The 16,265-nt window shown below is 54.2% G+C and overlaps 1 protein-coding gene across 5 annotated transcripts in view; it reads right to left on the bottom strand.

Annotated features, from left to right (window-relative positions):
* ABCB9 (ATP binding cassette subfamily B member 9) overlaps positions 1-16,265 on the bottom strand; it is a 42,216-nt gene that overhangs the window by 1,286 nt on the left and 24,665 nt on the right. For 4 of the 5 annotated variants that reach the window (XM_004753145.3, XM_004753146.3, XM_004753144.3 and 1 more), the window contains 8 exons: positions 15,695-15,825; positions 14,636-14,841; positions 11,871-12,068; positions 10,532-10,660; positions 7,994-8,182; positions 7,342-7,515; positions 4,857-5,016; positions 2,102-2,238 (listed from right to left, as the gene is read on the bottom strand). In XM_004753145.3, coding sequence (XP_004753202.1) covers positions 2,102-2,238; positions 4,857-5,016; positions 7,342-7,515; positions 7,994-8,182; positions 10,532-10,660; positions 11,871-12,068; positions 14,636-14,841; positions 15,695-15,825 — 1,324 coding nt within the window. Of the gene's footprint in view, positions 1-38; positions 1,016-2,101; positions 2,239-4,856; positions 5,017-7,341; positions 7,516-7,993; positions 8,183-10,531; positions 10,661-11,870; positions 12,069-14,635; positions 14,842-15,694; positions 15,826-16,265 lie in introns of those variants that run through there. The other variant, XM_045073517.1, reaches the window with a different exon arrangement.

The following is a 16,265-nucleotide window of genomic DNA, read 5'->3' as shown; positions in this document are numbered from 1 at the left end:
CACTGGCTCGTGGGGGCGCTGCCCCGCCCGCCCCCCCCAACCACGCCCGGAGCTGCTCGGCTCCCACACCCACCCTGTAGCTGAGCCTCAGTGCCTCCTTAGGGAAGCCAGGGCTCGCTCCCCCACCCACCCCACTGGCTCCCTGGGGTTTGGGGCACAGGGGATGGAGCTCAGGGCCCTGTGCAGGGGAGGCGCCTGGCGAGCGACAGCTGAACCCTAACCCGGTCGCCTCTCTGCTCTTCCTGCTCTTTGCGACCTTTGCCTTGGCTCATGGTCTCACCATCAGCCTCAAAGCTGAAGCCCACGAGACCGCGGCCCTCAATTCCCCATCCTTGGCCAAACCCAAGGCCTGGGCGAATCCTTCTGGGGGCATCTCTCCCAGTTCCTCTGGCTCTTTCCCACCTCCCACGGCTACCCCGGTTACTTCTTGCCCAGATGCCTGCAACCTGCCCTCCCCGTCCCCTTCCTCGGCCTCGTGGATTTAATGTTTTGATTGGTTCTTGCTGAATTCCTGCTCCGAGGTCCTCCAACAGCTTCATGTCCCAAACAAGAATAAAATCCAGCCTCTGCCTGCCATTCTGCACTTGTCGCAGACGAGACTTCGCGACACCAAGAGGGACTCCTGACGTAAACCAGGGACCTGATTAGCAACAATGCATTAAAACCTGCTCATCGACTGAAACAAACGCACCGTGACAAGATGCTGATCACAGGAGAAACTGTCTATGGGGTGAAAAGGAGATATAGGGGAACTCTCTGCACTTTTTGCTGAATTTTCTTTAAACCTGAAACTTTTCTTCAAAAAAAAAAAAAAATCCAAACTCTATGACTAGGGTCCAAGGATCCTGTGTATCCCTATGACTCTGTCCTCACCTTACCTTGTCAGACTCCCACCAGCCTGACATGCTGACCTTTGCGCTTGCCTGTGAACTTGCTCTGGGCCTTTGCACATGCTGCTTTTTTCCTTCTTGGATGCTCAGCTGCCTCTTCTCCTGGGTCTCAGCTCAAATGGCACCTGAAGACCCCACATGCATTGGGGAGATGGTCACACTCCAGCAGGGCTTCGGGAGTGTCAGGCCGTGTCTCAGGGATGACCCAGCCCCCTAAATGCTCAGTACTGCCAGGGGAACTGACTGTTCTAGCCAACACCTGACAGAACGCCCCTGACCTCCCTTTCTTAAAGTGTTTAATAAAAAGGGCTTATAATTGCAAATCCTTTCTCTGTCCCTTCGATACTTCTATATGAGTCTCCTACAGTCAGGACTGTCTTTCTCAAGGACCTAAAGGCCATTCCTTTGAAATGTAATCATCAGGAAGGACAGGCCTGGGTCTCCCAGTCTCTATGGGAGGACAGAATTCCTGCCCACAGCTGGCAGTCAGCAGACACCGCTGCCTAATCACATCCACACTGACCAACTCCCGGCTGCCCCGCAAGCCTGCTGCTCCTTATGCCTTCATTCTCTTCAACGCCTTTCGCCGCTGTCCCCTCTGCACAAATCAGAATGGAGCCCTGCTCTTTCCCTTACTGTCAGTCGCTACTGCAGAAAATCTGTTTTTCCAGCATCAATGTCTGGCTGTGTCCCTCTCTGGCAGGGTGACCTGTCTCAATTTCTCTCTCAGATGGTCTTGTTTTCTGTGTGCCATGGGCCACAGGTTGAATTCATGCTCGTCTCCCCCGGGACTGGAAAAGCCGCAGGGGCAGGCCTTTGTCTGTCTAGTCAGCCCGTCACGGCAACCTCGGCGGCTGGGACGGTGCTTGGTGGCCCAGAGCTCAGTGAGTCCTGTGTAATCCAAGATCCGACCAGGGAGGGGCCACGGCACCCACCTGGTCACTGACAGATATACCATTGGGACGCTCTTTACCATTGGAAAGGGGGCTCAGGGAGCGGAAGACACGGGCTCGGATGAGCTGAGGGCAGGGCCTCGACTCCAAACCCGTGTCATGTATTTTGAGCTCTGCCAAGAGCCAGCTAGATGGACCTTCAGCCCCGAACACCCCAGTCCAGGAAGCTGACAGCCTGGGAGAGCCCCCAGGGCATCTCCAAGCCCTTCGTGGCGCCCGCTCTTTTCTCCAGCATCACCCCGCCACCCCGCCACTCACCAGGTACTCGCTCTCCGCATCCAGAGCGCTGGTGGCTTCGTCCAAGATGAGGACAGGTGGGTTCCGCACCAGAGCCCGAGCCATGGCCACCCGCTGCTTCTGGCCACCCGACAGCTGGGCGCCCTTCTCCCCAGTCTCTGCATGACAAAGGGACAGGGGCAAATGAGCAGAGGGTGAGGCCAGGGCAGCCCTAGGGAAGACAGAGAGGACCCTCTCTTCCCTTCCTCGCTGCCGCAGGAGCTGTGCTCTCTAGGAAAAGGCGTGGTCCAGAGCGCCACGGGCTGGGACAACCAACAGCTCCCAAACCCATGGAAAGTTGGAAAGACGCTCTCCCTCCCTGTTCATGCGAATCATGACGACATTCGATTGGTACTAAGATACCAATGTTTCCCTATTAATCTGGAAAACATCCCGACGTCTGATAATACACTGTCCTGGTGTTGCTGTGGGGAGACAGGCACTCCCCTATCCTTCTGGGGCAAGCACAGTCGGGGTGATCCCTCCGGCCACAGTGCATACACCCCCGTGTCTATCACCCTGCACTGTGCAAGTCTACGGATCACAAGTTCAAGTGTATGACCCTGGCACCTGCATCCCCACCTCTGTGGATTATCCCTACAAGTGACTTTCCCAAGCACGGTGGCCAAGGCTTGTGTTACGCACAACTCACAGGACTAACACTGCAAATCAAAATAAAAGATCTAGGGCGCCTGGGTGGCTCAGTGGGTTGCGCCGCTGCCTTCGGCTCAGGTCATGATCTCAGGGTGCTGGGATCGAGTCCCGCATCGGGCTCTCTGCTCAGCGGGGAGCCCGCTTCCCTCTGTCTCTCTCTGCCTGCCTCTCCATCTACTTGTGATTTCTCTCTGTCAAATAAATAAATAAATAAAATCTTTAAAAAAAAAAAAAAATAAAAAAAATAAAAGATCTACTCGAACGTCCATCAGCAGGAAACTGAATGAATTTTTTAAACTAATTATCATAAAGCCTGATACCCTGGAATACTATGCCACTGCTTAAAAACGGAGCAAGGGAGGTCTAAGTGACAACATGGAACATCACTAAGATGCCATGTTAAGTCAAAAAAAAAAAAAAAAAAGCCAGGTGCAGAATATAAGGTGCTGGTTTTTTGTTTTTTTTTTTTTTCTTTAAAAGGTTAGGAGGAGGGCGCCTGGGTGGCTCAGTGGGTTAAGCGGCTGCCTTCAGCTCAGGTCATGATCCCAGCGTCCTGGGATCGAGTCCCACATTGGGCTCCTTGCTCGGTAGGGAGCCTGCTTCTCCCTCTGCCTCTAGCCTGCCACTCTGTCTGCCTGTGCCTGTGCTATGTCTCTCTCTCTAACAAATAAATAAAATCTTAAAAAACAAAACAAAACAAAACTTGTCTAAAAGGTTAGGAGGAAATAAAGATATACATTCACTGGGGCACCTGGGTGGCTCAGTGGGTTAAGCCTCTGCCTTCAGCTCAGGTCATGATCTCAGGGTCCTGGGATCGAGTCCCACATCAGGCTCTCTGCTCAGTGGGGAGCCTGCTCCCCTCTCCCCTCTGCCTACATATAATCTCTGTCTGTCAAATAAATAAATCTTAAAAAAAAAATTACATATATATATATATATATTCCTTCACATTTGCATGAAGCAGCTCCCAGAGGACATGTAGGAAGGTAACAAAAGACGTTTGGGTGGGCCAGGAGGAAACAGGGGTAGAGAAAGCGATGGAGTAAAACCCCACATTGTCTATCATTTCATACACATTTTTAGTTTTTTGGTTTTTTTTTTAATTTATTTTTTTTTTTAAGATTTTATTTGTTTATTTGACAGAGAGAAATCACAAGTACACTGAGAGGCAGGCAGAGAGAGAGAGAAGGAAGCAGGCTCCCTGCTGAGCAGAGAGCCCAATGCGGGACTCGATCCCAGGACCCTGAGATCATGACCTGAGCCGAAGGCAGCGGCTTAACCCACTGAGCCACCCAGGCGCCCCACATTTTTAGTTTTGAACCATGTAAATAGCCCCTTCTCAAAAGTTAACATTTTATTTATTTTTTAAAGAACTTATTTATTCATTTGACAGAGAGAGATCACAAGCAGGCAGAGAGACAGGTGGAGAGAGGAGGAAGCAGGCTCCCTGCTGAGCAGAGAGCCCGATGCGATGCGGGACTCGATCCCAGGACCCTGGGATCATGATCTGAAATGAAGGCAGAGGCTTAACCCACTGAGCCACCCAGGTACCCCTCAGAGTTAAAATTTTAAAGTATATTAAGTATAACAAAATATATGTTATAAATCAGTATACTGTTAAATTTATTATATTAAAATATTGACTTAATACAAAATTAAGCAACTATCATTAATCTGATACATATATTATTTGAAAATCATAATGTTTTGGGGCACCTGGGTGGCTCAGTCAGTTAAGCATCTGCCTTCAGCTCAGATCATGATTCCAGGGTCCTGGGATCGAGTCCTGCATCGGGCTCCCCGCACAGCTCCCTGCTCAGGGCGAGCCTGCTTCTCCCTCTCCCTCAGCCCTTCCCCCCATGCTCCTGCTGTCTCTCTTTCTAAAATATAAGTCATAGATAATAATAATGTTTAAAAATAAATAGAGGTGGTTGCTTGCATAGTACTGTAAAGGTATTAAATGTCGAGTGAATTTCACATGAAATAAAGAGCAGCCGGCCGAGAGCAAAGCTTCACCCGGAGGGTCGCATCCCTGAGCGTGGACCTTCAGGCAGAGTGGAGAGGATGCTCCTGGGCTGCGTACCTGTATTGTAGCCGTCCTGGAGCTCCATGATGAAGCCGTGGGCATTTGCTTTCTGTGCGGCCTCCACTACCATCTCGAAGGGCACGGTGGGCAGGCCGTAGGAGATGTTGTCTGTGATGGAGCGGGCGAACAGCACCGGCTCCTGGCTCACGAGGGAGATCTGTGCAGGAGAAAGGATGGGGCATGACAGGCCAGGCACGCATCCGTCCAGCTGTCCCCCGGAACCTCGCCAGCGCCAGGCCTGCCTGACGCCAGGGGTCTTGGGTCTGAAATCTGAGCAGAGCCGGAGCCCGGCTGTTAGCATCAGCTGCCTCTTTCCCTCAAAAACAAGAGTCCACTTTCTGCACAAGCCTTCAGCTTTCCCCGACCAAAAATCTGGGGCCTGTTAAGCGGGCTGCTCTGGCCTGAGCCAAGTTCCCGAAGAGAGTTCTCGAAGAGAGCTCTCTGTCGGCCCCTGTCCTGCGTGGGGCGGGGAAGGCCAGGGAGGCGAGAGAAAGAGAATGTGGAATGTGAGTCTGTCCATGCCGGGAGACGAGAGGCCATAGCAGCCCCCAGGCCATAAAGGCCTCCCTGGTGTCTCCTTCCATTGGAGAGAATAATTTAAAGAACTTATCCCGTGATTCCAGTTTCAGGAATGTAGCCGACAAAAATGATCGTATGGAGGATATCACTGCAACATGGTAAGTAGAAAGAAAAATCAGTTTCATAAATTGGAGATTGGCTCATAATCACAGTGTAGCCATTAAATCAAATATCACACACACACCTCATGATTCTGTTTTTGTTTAAAAAAATGATATATGAAGGGGCGCCTGGGTGGCTCAGTCGGTTGAGCATCCCACTCAACTCAGGTTATGATCTCAGGGTCGTGAGATCGAGCCCTGCATCAGGCTCTGTGCTGGGTGTGGAGCCTGCTTGGGATCCTCTCTCCCCCTCTCTCCCTCTGCCTATCTCTCTCTCTTTAAAAAAACAAAAAAGTTAAAAACTTATATATGGGCCTTTTCTTATCCATATGTTTATATAAAGATAGGAAACAGGTTGGAATGGATATTTACTAAACTGCTAACAGCAGTTAACCTCCAAGGAGTGGAATTTAAAAGGTGAGGTGGAGGGGAACTCTCATGTCTTAATTTACAAAATTCTTCTGAATATATGGGAATGTGGTTGGACTGTTGTAGTTTACTCCTTGGGGCTTATGAAAATTAAAATTTTTAATTTGAACTAAAGAGCAGGTATTCACAAAAGAGGAAACCATATGTTTAAGTACTTGGTATGTCTGGTCATCAGGAAAATGCAAAAGACCGCCGTGAACTACCTCTATGTATGTCCTCACCAGCTGGCAGAAAGATCGGCACTGACAATATTGACTATCTAAGAATATTACATGTCTGAGCATATTAGCTAGTACAAAGCCTGAATAGCTCTGCCTGAGGGCCATTTCCAGAACTCTGATAGGTAGCAGCCTTGTCATCACATACCTGGGACCACTGCTCAGCCATCTATACCTGGTTATATGCAGGTGGGTAGGCAGATATCACAATGTGTGGCCTCTGCCACCATCTAGAACTTGGCTAGGAGTTCTGGAATCTCTGTGCCAGTCCTCAGGCTCTCCTATAATTTAATGTATGTTGATGATGGAAATGGTGCCTTCTTGGTAGTTGGGTTTTTCTTGTATTGTGTACAACCTGAACAACCATCCAGGGCATCCCTGTTCTTAGACTAGCACAGGATCAGGAGTTGAGGATCCCTTTCTGAAATGATTACCAAAACCTGTATTGTCATGAGTAAGCCTCCTTTACATACTAGAGATGACTTAAATGCGGAGCCACTGGAACTCTTATCCACTGCTAGTGGGAATGTAAAGTGGTATGAACACCCTAGTGACAGTAGCTACTAGAGTCAGGGATGTGCATTCACTCTGGGAGAACATACGTACCTATGCGCACTAGAAAGTGTGGACAAAATTGCCTATGTCAGTATTGGTAACAGTAAAAACAGGAAACAATCCAAGTCCTCATTAAGAGTAGAATGCCCAACTAGATGGTGACATGTTTACACCGTAGATTATCATCCAGCAATGAAAACGAATGAATGACAACCACAGCCTCAACCTGGATGTCTCACAAATAACGCTGAGCGGAAGAAGCAAGACCCAGCCGAACATATGTTCTATGATCCCAGCCAGATGAAGGTCAAGACTAGGCAAAACACAGCTCTGTTGCTCGGGGAGGCACAAAGCAATGGTAAAACTGAAGTAAAGAAGGAGAAGATGATAAAGTCAGGGAGATGCGGCCTCTGGGGGAAAGAGAAGGGACACACGGCGTGGGAGAGTCCTGGAATGTTCTGTTTCTTGACCCGGGTGCTGGTGCGCAGGTGAAGCTCTCCGAGCCTGTGTTTACCTCTGTCACTTCTTGGCACCTGTGTGACTGCTCTCAGGGTGAAGGTCGGACAAAGTGCCCAGGACAACAAAGGGCCATTCACGTACCACGCGGTGCAGGTACTTGTGGTCATAGGCGCTGATGGGCTTTCCGTCCAGCAGCACGCAGCCCCCCTCCAGCGGGTAGAAGTTCTCTAGGATGTTGACACAGGAACTCTTCCCACTGCCCGAGGGCCCCACGAGCGCGGTCACCTTTCCTGGGGACAGGCTGAAGGAGACATTCTGCAAGGAACAGGCGGACACCATGTGGAGCTACTGGCTCAGATGCCCTGACCTTGAACACAGGCGGGCGCCCTTCCCACCCCACCCATGCTCCTTTGCCGCGGTTGGGCACTGCCAGCCCCTGAATATTCTCTTTTCTAGGATTTGGCAGGATCTTGATGTGCACTTCCACAGCCTGGGTGCCTCCTCCCCTTGTTCAGGACCACCTCCAATGTCCTCTCCTCTGAGAAGCCCTCCTGGACTGTTAACGCCATCCCTGTGAGCTACCCCTATCATGCCACCCCGACTTACTGCCTTGCTGGCACTTATTATCTAGAACGTTCTGTTAATGATCTGCCTTCCCTGACTCCAGCCCGAACTCCACGAGGACCAGGACTCTGTCTTACGTGGTCCTGGCTATACTGCGAGGCCTGGCATGCAGGCGAGAGACAGGACCAGGGAAGGGATGATGTGGGCGGGCCCCGGGCACCCCTCTCACCTGCAGAACTTGGGTGTGGGGCCGAGTGCGGTAGGTGAAGGTCACGTTCTCAAAGTCCACCCGGCCCTCCAGGCGGTCGGGGGCCAAGTTCCCATCATGCACCATGGTTGGTTGCCGGTCAATGAACTCGAACACCTTCTCGGCGGCCCCCACTCCCTGCATCAGGCCACTATAGACGGAGCCCACGGACTGCGGGGGGAGGAGACACATGTTCCTGTTGCAGGGACACCCCAGCGCTGGGACCCCCGGGGTGCCGGAGCAAGGAAGGGGTGCAGAGAGAGCAGGGACCCAGCAGCCATTCGGGGGGGGGCAGGAGCCCCCCAGCAGTACAGCAGGGAATGACAACACTAACAAAACAAGGGCAGCAAGGGGCGGCTGGGTGGCTCAGTGGTTAAGAATCTGCCTCTGGCTCAGGTCATGGTCCCAGGGTCCTGGGATTAAGCCCCGCATCGGGCTCCCTGCTCAGCGGGGAGTCTGTTTCTCCCTCCCCCACTCACTCTGCTCGTGCTCTCTCTCAAATAAATAAATAAAATCTTAAAAACAAACAAGCAAACTATGAGAGCAATGACAACAGATACGGAGCCGCTGGTGAGAACACACAGGAAGGAGAGCCTTGCCGCCATTACGGCTAAACCTCACCGCCGTCCTGCGGGGTGGGTGTTCTCACCCCCCAGCGGAGGAAACGGAAGGGCAGGGAAGTTAAATAACCCGCCAGAATGTGGCAGAACAGGAATTCTCAACAGAATTCCTCCCTCGGCTGCCAAAGCATTTTTTAAATTTCGGTTTTAAAAACTGCTCTTAATTCACACTATCCACACTCCTTGCGTAAAAACACACACAACAAATGCGAGCGATGAGGAAGACTCACTTTGCTGAGCACTCTGCATACGTTACGGGGGTGGCTTTTAGCGTCATCTCATTTTTGCCGATGAGAAAACTGAGGCACAGAGAGCCCCCATCCCTTCCCCCAGGTCACACAGCTGGGAAGTGGCAGAGCCAGGCCTTGAACCCAAGGACGACTGGCTCCTGAGTTTAGGCCCTTGTGTGCTACGACCACAGGGGCCTGGCTGGGGAACCCAGCACCGAGGACTGTTATTAACATCAAGCTATTATCACTCATGTTAAGATCCGAGCACCACGGAGCAGTGCCCTTGGGCCTCCTTCCACAGGTGCATCCGTAAATAAGTCTGAGACTTAGAAACCATGCCAGTGGGATCACACTCTTCCCATTCCTTCATGGTGTGTCTCAGGGTCCCTTGCACGCTGGGACCCCTAGATCTGCCTCGTATCTATGGCTGAGACGCCCTGCTTCTGGAACACGGATGGGCCATGTGGGCCCAATCCCTGACTGGTGGGCACTGGAGGACACTTCGACTTTCCACTCTGGAAAGCAATACGCCTCTGCCCACCAGTGTGGGTGTCTCTGCGCCCCGGTTCCTAGAGGCAGGACTGCGGACATCAAGTGACAGGCAGGTGTCACTAGCCAAAGTAGAGGTCTAGCCATCTGTAGCGGACCCTAATGGCCCTCTCCCCAGACAGCCCCAGCTTTCTCCCTGGAGGACACAGAGGCCCGACCTCTGTGCCCGGGAGTAAATGCCCCCACTCAGGGCATCCTCAAGCAGCAGCTGAGGGCTCGGGCGGAAACGCCCCAGCTCCCTGTCTCCGGGTCTGCTCCTAGGGGAGCCCGAATGAAGGCAATATAAAACAACCCCTGTTTTTCCTGTGGGGTTTTAAACTCTTTAAAGTTGTGTTAAAGGGGAACCTGGGTGGCTCAGTTGGTTAAGTGTCCGCCTTCGGCTTGGGTCGTGATCCCAGGTTCCTGGGATTGAACCCTGCATTGGGCTCCCTGCTCAGTGGGGAGCCTGCTTCTCCCTCTGCCTGCCGCTCCCCCTAATTGTGTTCTCTCTCTCTGTCCAATAAATAAATAAATAAAAATCTTAAAAAAAAAAAAAAACAGTTGTGTTAAAATAGGGGTGCCTGGGTGGCTCAGTGGGTTAAGCCTCTGCCTTCGGCTCAGATCATGATCCCAAGGTCCTGGGATCGAGCCCGCATTGGGCTTGCTGCTCAGCAGGGAGCCTGCTTCTCCCTCTCCCACAGCCTCCCCCAACTTGTGTTTCCTCGCTCGCTGTCTCTCTCTGTGTCAAATAAGTAAAATCTTTTAAAACTATATTTAAAAAATCTAAGTGGGTTAAAATAAATTCAGACTCATCTGGTTTTGAACTGGGTTCCCCCACCAACGTGGCAGGCAAGTCCCTTGGCCTGAGACTCAGCTGCTTTTCCCGAGAAATGGGAGGTGGAACAGGACTAAGACCCCTCTCACGGTGTTGTTCGGAGCGTGTCCTGAAACACCCTTGTCCCTGTCACTCGACTTAGTAAAGGGAGCTGTGACAGCCACTTGGTAATACTACTGTCATCGGTGGTTCTATGTTCTCCCCCCCACCTACCTAGAAAGAAACACGCCCTCCATCACCCTGGAGCATCCCCCACTTTTCCATCCCTCCAGCCCCCCGAGACCCCCTCCCCCAGCCGGCCGCTCACCTCCATACAGTCTCCCAGGACAAACTCGTAGATAATGAAGGAGATGAGGTTGCCGCTGGTCATCTGCCCTGAGATGACGAGGTGGCCCCCGTAGTAGAGGATACTGACCTGGACGACCAGCAGCGTGAGCTGAGGGCAGAGGGAAGCGGGCACCGGGGTCACAGAGGCCTTGGCCTGAGCCTGCCATCCCTCCCCCGGCCCCAGGCTGCAGGCCGGTGTGCGAGCAGCTGTGGGCTGTGCTCTCCGTCGCAGACTGAACGCCAGCCAGGCAGGGGTGTCCTTCCACATGCTGCTGCCTGGCTGTCACTCCTGCCCGCCCGCTCCCCGGCCCTGGACTTCCTCCCCACAAAGGCCCCTAGCTGGAGGGAGCCACGGGCCTGGCGGAGAACAAGGCTTTCTTTGTGAGGCCCTGGCACACACAACACACAGCCCCCAGCACTCAGCCAGGCCAGGCGGGAGCTGTTAGTCTTCCTCCTCACTGGAAAGAGCAAGGCTCAGGGAGGTTCAGTCCCTGGGCTAAGGTCACACAGCAAGCCAGGCAGGGCGGGACGATGGGGTCTGCTTCTTGTCCCCACCGGGTTCCCTGAAGGAGGGGCTGTGTCCAGGGCACCTTTGCCTCCCACTGCCTCTCCTGGCTGGGTTAGACCCAGGTCGATGGTTAGACTGTGGTGCTTTTGTGCCAGGGACAAAAGGTCCCCATGCAGGTGGGCAGACCGCTGAGAGGCTTGGCTAGCTGAGCTGGGTTTCGGGCCCCTTCTCCTCTCTGGCTGGGTCCTCTTGAGGGGCAGCTTGCCCTGTCCCCTGGCCCCCTGGTAGATCACCACTCTTTCCTCCTCCTAAACTAACCCTTCTCATACCTACCCCAGCTATGCCCGATGTGCCCACCTCCCAGATGTGGCCAACAGACAGCAGCAGGCTCCAATCGCTCCCCGTTCTCCAGGGAGGGGCTGTGACTCACCCCCAGGGAGTGAGCTAGACACTCTAATGGGGGGGGTGTGGTTTGACATAGGGCCTGCCAGACGGCGGCCTAGGTTGAGTCTCGCTGGCCTTGGGGTGACTCCCTTCCGGGGCAAGGACATTTCCCCAGCTGAGATGCTTCCCCGGCTACCCCATGCCCAGGTAAGAGGGAAAGAGGAGGTGCCCCACGAGGACATTCACTGGGAGAGTGCAGTCCTTCCAGAAAGATTCCCCCGTTGAAAAGCAGAAAGAGGGGCAGAGTAAGGTCAAGTGTGACCAGGCTGACACCGACAGGAGGGACCAAGGCTTACGTCCTGGTCAGGGTATCCCTCCATCTTTGTGTCCTGACCCCAACAGACCTGCCCAGGCCAGGAGCACATACCCCGCTGCCCCAGACGTAGTAGGTGTAGGCCGCAGCCTCCTTCCTGTTCAGCTTGTACACCTGCTGGAGCTTCCGGGAATACACCTCTGCCTCTTCCTCCTCGTTGGCAAAGCTCCGCACGGTCTTCATGGCACTGATGGTCTCCTCGGCTGTGCTGCTGGCCCTTGCCAGGGCATTCTGGACCTCTTTGGAGAGCCTCTGTGGCCAGGGGCAGGGACAAGAGGGAGGAAACCCCAAAACAGTCTCACTATCCAATGGCCCCTCAGTCTCTCTGGGTTTTTCTACCCTCAGTTAGCGCCAGCTCTCTGTGCACAGAGTCCAAGGACAAAAGGATAAGACCACCCCCCACGCCCCCCATCACCTTCTAGCTTCACGGGACAGACTCAGAGAATAGGCTCTAGCTGGGTTTTTGGGTGAGCTCCTGAGGTCCCAGGTCCTGAGGGATGGGGGACTGAACATGAAGTCCTCTCCAGTACTTAAAGGTGGTTATTCACAAACACACAGCTTTTGGTAACTCTCTCAGAAAAGGAGACTTGACATCTGATCCTGTGCTGGTATAAGACAGGGATGACCTGAAGAAGATGTGGTATATACACACAGTGGAATACTATGCAGCCATCAAAAGAAATGAAATTTTGCCATTTGCGACGACATGGATAGAACTAGAGGGTATTAGGCTGAGTGAAATAAGTCAATCAGAGAAAGACAATTATCATATGATCTTCTGATATGAGGAAGTGGAGAGGCAAAGTGGGGAGCCTGGGGGGCAGGGAAGGAAAAATTGAAACATGATGGGATTGGGAGGGAGACAAACCATAAGAGACTCTTAATCTCACAAAACAAACTTGAGGGTTGTCGGGGAAGGGGAGTAGGGAGAGGGTGGTTGGGTTATGGACACTGGGGAAGGTATGTGCCATGATGAGTGCTGCAAAGTGTGTAAACCTGGCGATTCACAGACCTGTACCCCTGGGGTTAATAATACATTATAAGTTAATTAAAAAAAAGGGGGATGATGCCCTGGATGGTTGTTCAGGTTGTACACAATACAATAAACACTAAGTATTAAGGGGGTGCCATTGACATTATCAATATATATTAAATTATGGTAGTGCCTGAAGACTGGCACAGAGATTCCAGAACTCCTAGCCAATTCTAGATGGTGGTGGAGGGCTGTGAAATCTGGCTGCACTGTGTGTGTATGACTGGGTATAGATGGCTGAGAGATGGTCCCAGGTGTCGGACCACAAGGCTGCCACCCACCACAGCTCTTGAAGCGGTCCCTGGGCAGAGCTGTTCAGGCCTTGCAATAGTTAACATCCTCAGATTCTCAAACCTTTGATGAAGGTTGCCAGAGAGGCCAGGCCAGGATCATGCAAGGGCGCGTCCCATGACCTTCAAGGCTCGCTGAGGCCATCGGAAACATGCAGCGTGTCCTGGCATCTCGGGTGGAGCCATTCTGTGTCCTGAGTCATGTCTGGCCGAGGGCAGTGTGTGTGGGGCTTGTGGCGATGACTCGGGGGCTGGTGGCTGTATTCATGCAGGTCCCGGCAGGAGAGCTCCAGAGCTTCGCTGAGGCCCCGCCCAACTGAACTTGAAGGCGGGGACTGAGGTGTGTAGGGCGGGGTAAATGGGGGGAAGCTCTAGGGTTTCCTGCCCTGTCCTCGGGCCGCCGGAAGGCAGGAAGGGCGGGGATGGGGAGCAGAGGAAGGGAAATGGCTCCAACTCATATATTTTCTACTCAGGGAGGAAAACAGAGGCCCGCGACCCGGAATCACGGGAGAGAGGGCCCTGCTGGGTGCGGGGCTCTGCCAGAAGGCGCCACAGTGGTTGTGGGGTATGGATGCACTTGGGGGCTGGCCTCATGCCATGGGCACCAAAGATTCTAAGTGAGCGGGTCACTCCTGCCCAGGAGGACCCTGTCCCCTCAGGCCTGGTCCCTGGGGAAGGAGCCGCCTGCACCTGTCTAAACCCAGCCTCAGTCACTTGCGGCTCAGGACCACCCACCAAGGTGGGGAGCAGGAGGAGGCTGCGGCAGGGGTCTCGCTCATCAGGCTCGCCTCCCTGGCAGAGGCAGCATCAAGGAGCAGCTAGACGGGCCTGAAGCCTGCCCCTAGCTGCTTCATGGGTGAGGGCCTCGCTCCTGGGGCCTGAGCCACCCCCACGTCGACACTCTCCAGAAAGACCGCGAGCTCTGCACCCGGTGTAAACCAAAGTTCTCACAAAGGCCTACAGCCTGACCTCGCCACCTTCAGGCCCTCAATCCCTATCGCGCGCCCTCACGCACGCTCCAGCCCCACTGGCCTCTCGGAGGCTCCTCAAACACACCAGGCACGTTCCCACCTCAAGGCCCTGGCACTGGTTCCACCCTCCGCCTGGAACACGCTTCCCTGGAGATGTCCCCCTCTTTGCTCAAATGTCACCTTCCCAGGTGCCACCTGCCATGCCCCCCGCCCCACTGTATTTTCCTCCCTAGCACCCACCGCCTTCCGTCCCATTCTGTGCTGTTGCTATTCCTGCTGTCAATTACCGTCTGCCTCTGGCACTAGCACAGGAGCCCCTTGAGGGCAGAAGCTTTTCTGTTCCACCGATGGATCCTGGTGCCTGGGATTAGGACACGATTCTTAAGGATCCCCTGAATGACGGAACGCACAGGTGGGCGGACGAGCCCTTCCGTAGCCCCCAGGGCCGCCCCAGAACCCCTCGTGAGGCTCCTCCCTCACTCCGGAGCCCCGTGCAGACCCCAGCAGGGACCCTGGGGGGCCTACCTTGTAGTACTTGCCGTAGATGTCGGACACCATCATGATGATGGGGAAACCCATGAAGGTGACCAATGACAGCTGCCACGAGAGGCTGAACATGAAGACCACCACGCCCGTGACCTTGACCGTGTTCCGCAGGAAGATGTTGATATTCTGGGAGACCAAGTCGCTGACCATGGTGGTGTCCGAGGTGAGGCGGGAGATGAGGTCCCCTGGAACACAGGCAGCTCAGTTCCCACTGTGGCAACGGGGCCACCGTGGCTGGGGGCAAGGAGACAAGAAGGGGCTTCTGAGATAGGCAGCAGGGAGCTCGGGCCTCCCCTCCTTTCTGGGCGGGGAGGGGAGCAGGGGAGAGAAGAGCAGACACCCCTTGAGGGGTGCTCTGAGCCTGGCCCTCGGCACTAGCATCTTCCGAGGTCACATCCCACGGTATGGGGGAGGCAGCCGAGGATCAGCAAGGGAAGGTTCAGCTGCTGCCACACGGCCTGTCCCTGACCGAGCCGGAACCAAACTCATCTCTCCTTCCTGTCACTGGCAGAGGGGGTGACCCCCTGTGCCCTCAGGGAGAAGCAATCATCTGGGCTGGGGGGGAGGAGAAACTTTCAGCACTTGCCTCCTACTATCGTTCCCATTTTCAAGATGAGAAAACAGAGGCTCAGAGGGGCTAAGTTAGCGAGTGTTGGAACCAGGGCCAGTCTGTCTGAGAGCCTGGGATCCTGGCCGGATACTGTAGTGCCCTGAGCCCCACCCCTCACCCCCGCTTTGAGCTAAGCCTCTCCGGCCCCAGGCTTGGACAGTTCTGGCCTTTGTGGTTCCCAAAGAACAGTGGAAAGCAAGTTCTTGGCTCCTGCAGGGACCTCGGGTGGCCTGGCCAAGGTCCTGCTACAGTGGCCACAGCTCATACCCAAACCTCAGCCAGCAGGCCAGCTTCCCGAAGGCCTCCAGCAGGGCCTCCTAGGGTGTCTCTATCCTAAACAGGATCTCGGGAAAAGCCAGCCATGGAAACCCCCAGCGTGAGACGCGCCCCCCCCGCCAGAGGCCACGCTGGGCTGCTGGAGGACCAACCTGTGCGATTCTCGTCGAAGAAGCTCATCTCCTGGGACACCAGTGAGCGGAAGAGACGGTTCCGAAGGCGAATGTTCAGTCTGGCAAATATGAGGGTAAAAATGCCGCCCCGAACACCTGCGGCAAATGAGCTAATTGCAGATAAGAGATGTTACACAGAGCACGACGTCCTTGTGGCAACCCACAGCCATCACCCCGGCTGCCCCCTCCCGGTGCTGGCGGGTGTGGGCCCCTCACGGGTCAGACACGGGGAGGGACCCAACCTTGGGCCCCCTTCCAGGGCTGGCACCATCATGCAGCCTCCCTTGCTCCCCAGCTGGGGTCCCCATGATGAGGGTAGATAGGGGACTGTGTTTACTGGGGACAAGGGACCCCAGGCTGCCAGCCAGACCCCTCTTCCTTCCAGAACAGCACAGACGAGGCTGTCCCTGGTTTCCCGCTTGGAGAGTAGCCAGGGAGGGTGAAAGGGGAACCTTGAGGCCTGAAGCCAATTTTAGGGACAAGAGGGTGTGATTCAAGGGCAGTGATCAATCTGTGGATACGGGTTCTGAGCCTGTTTGGTTGTTGGTTA

This window comes from Mustela putorius, unplaced genomic scaffold, assembly GCF_011764305.1.
Source record: "Mustela putorius furo isolate JIRA1106 unplaced genomic scaffold, ASM1176430v1.1 tig00537248_pilon_pilon_pilon, whole genome shotgun sequence".
Taxonomy (NCBI): Eukaryota; Metazoa; Chordata; class Mammalia; order Carnivora; family Mustelidae; genus Mustela; species Mustela putorius.
Note: the sequence above shows the minus strand (reverse complement) of the source record. Positions and strands in the feature narration are given on the sequence as shown.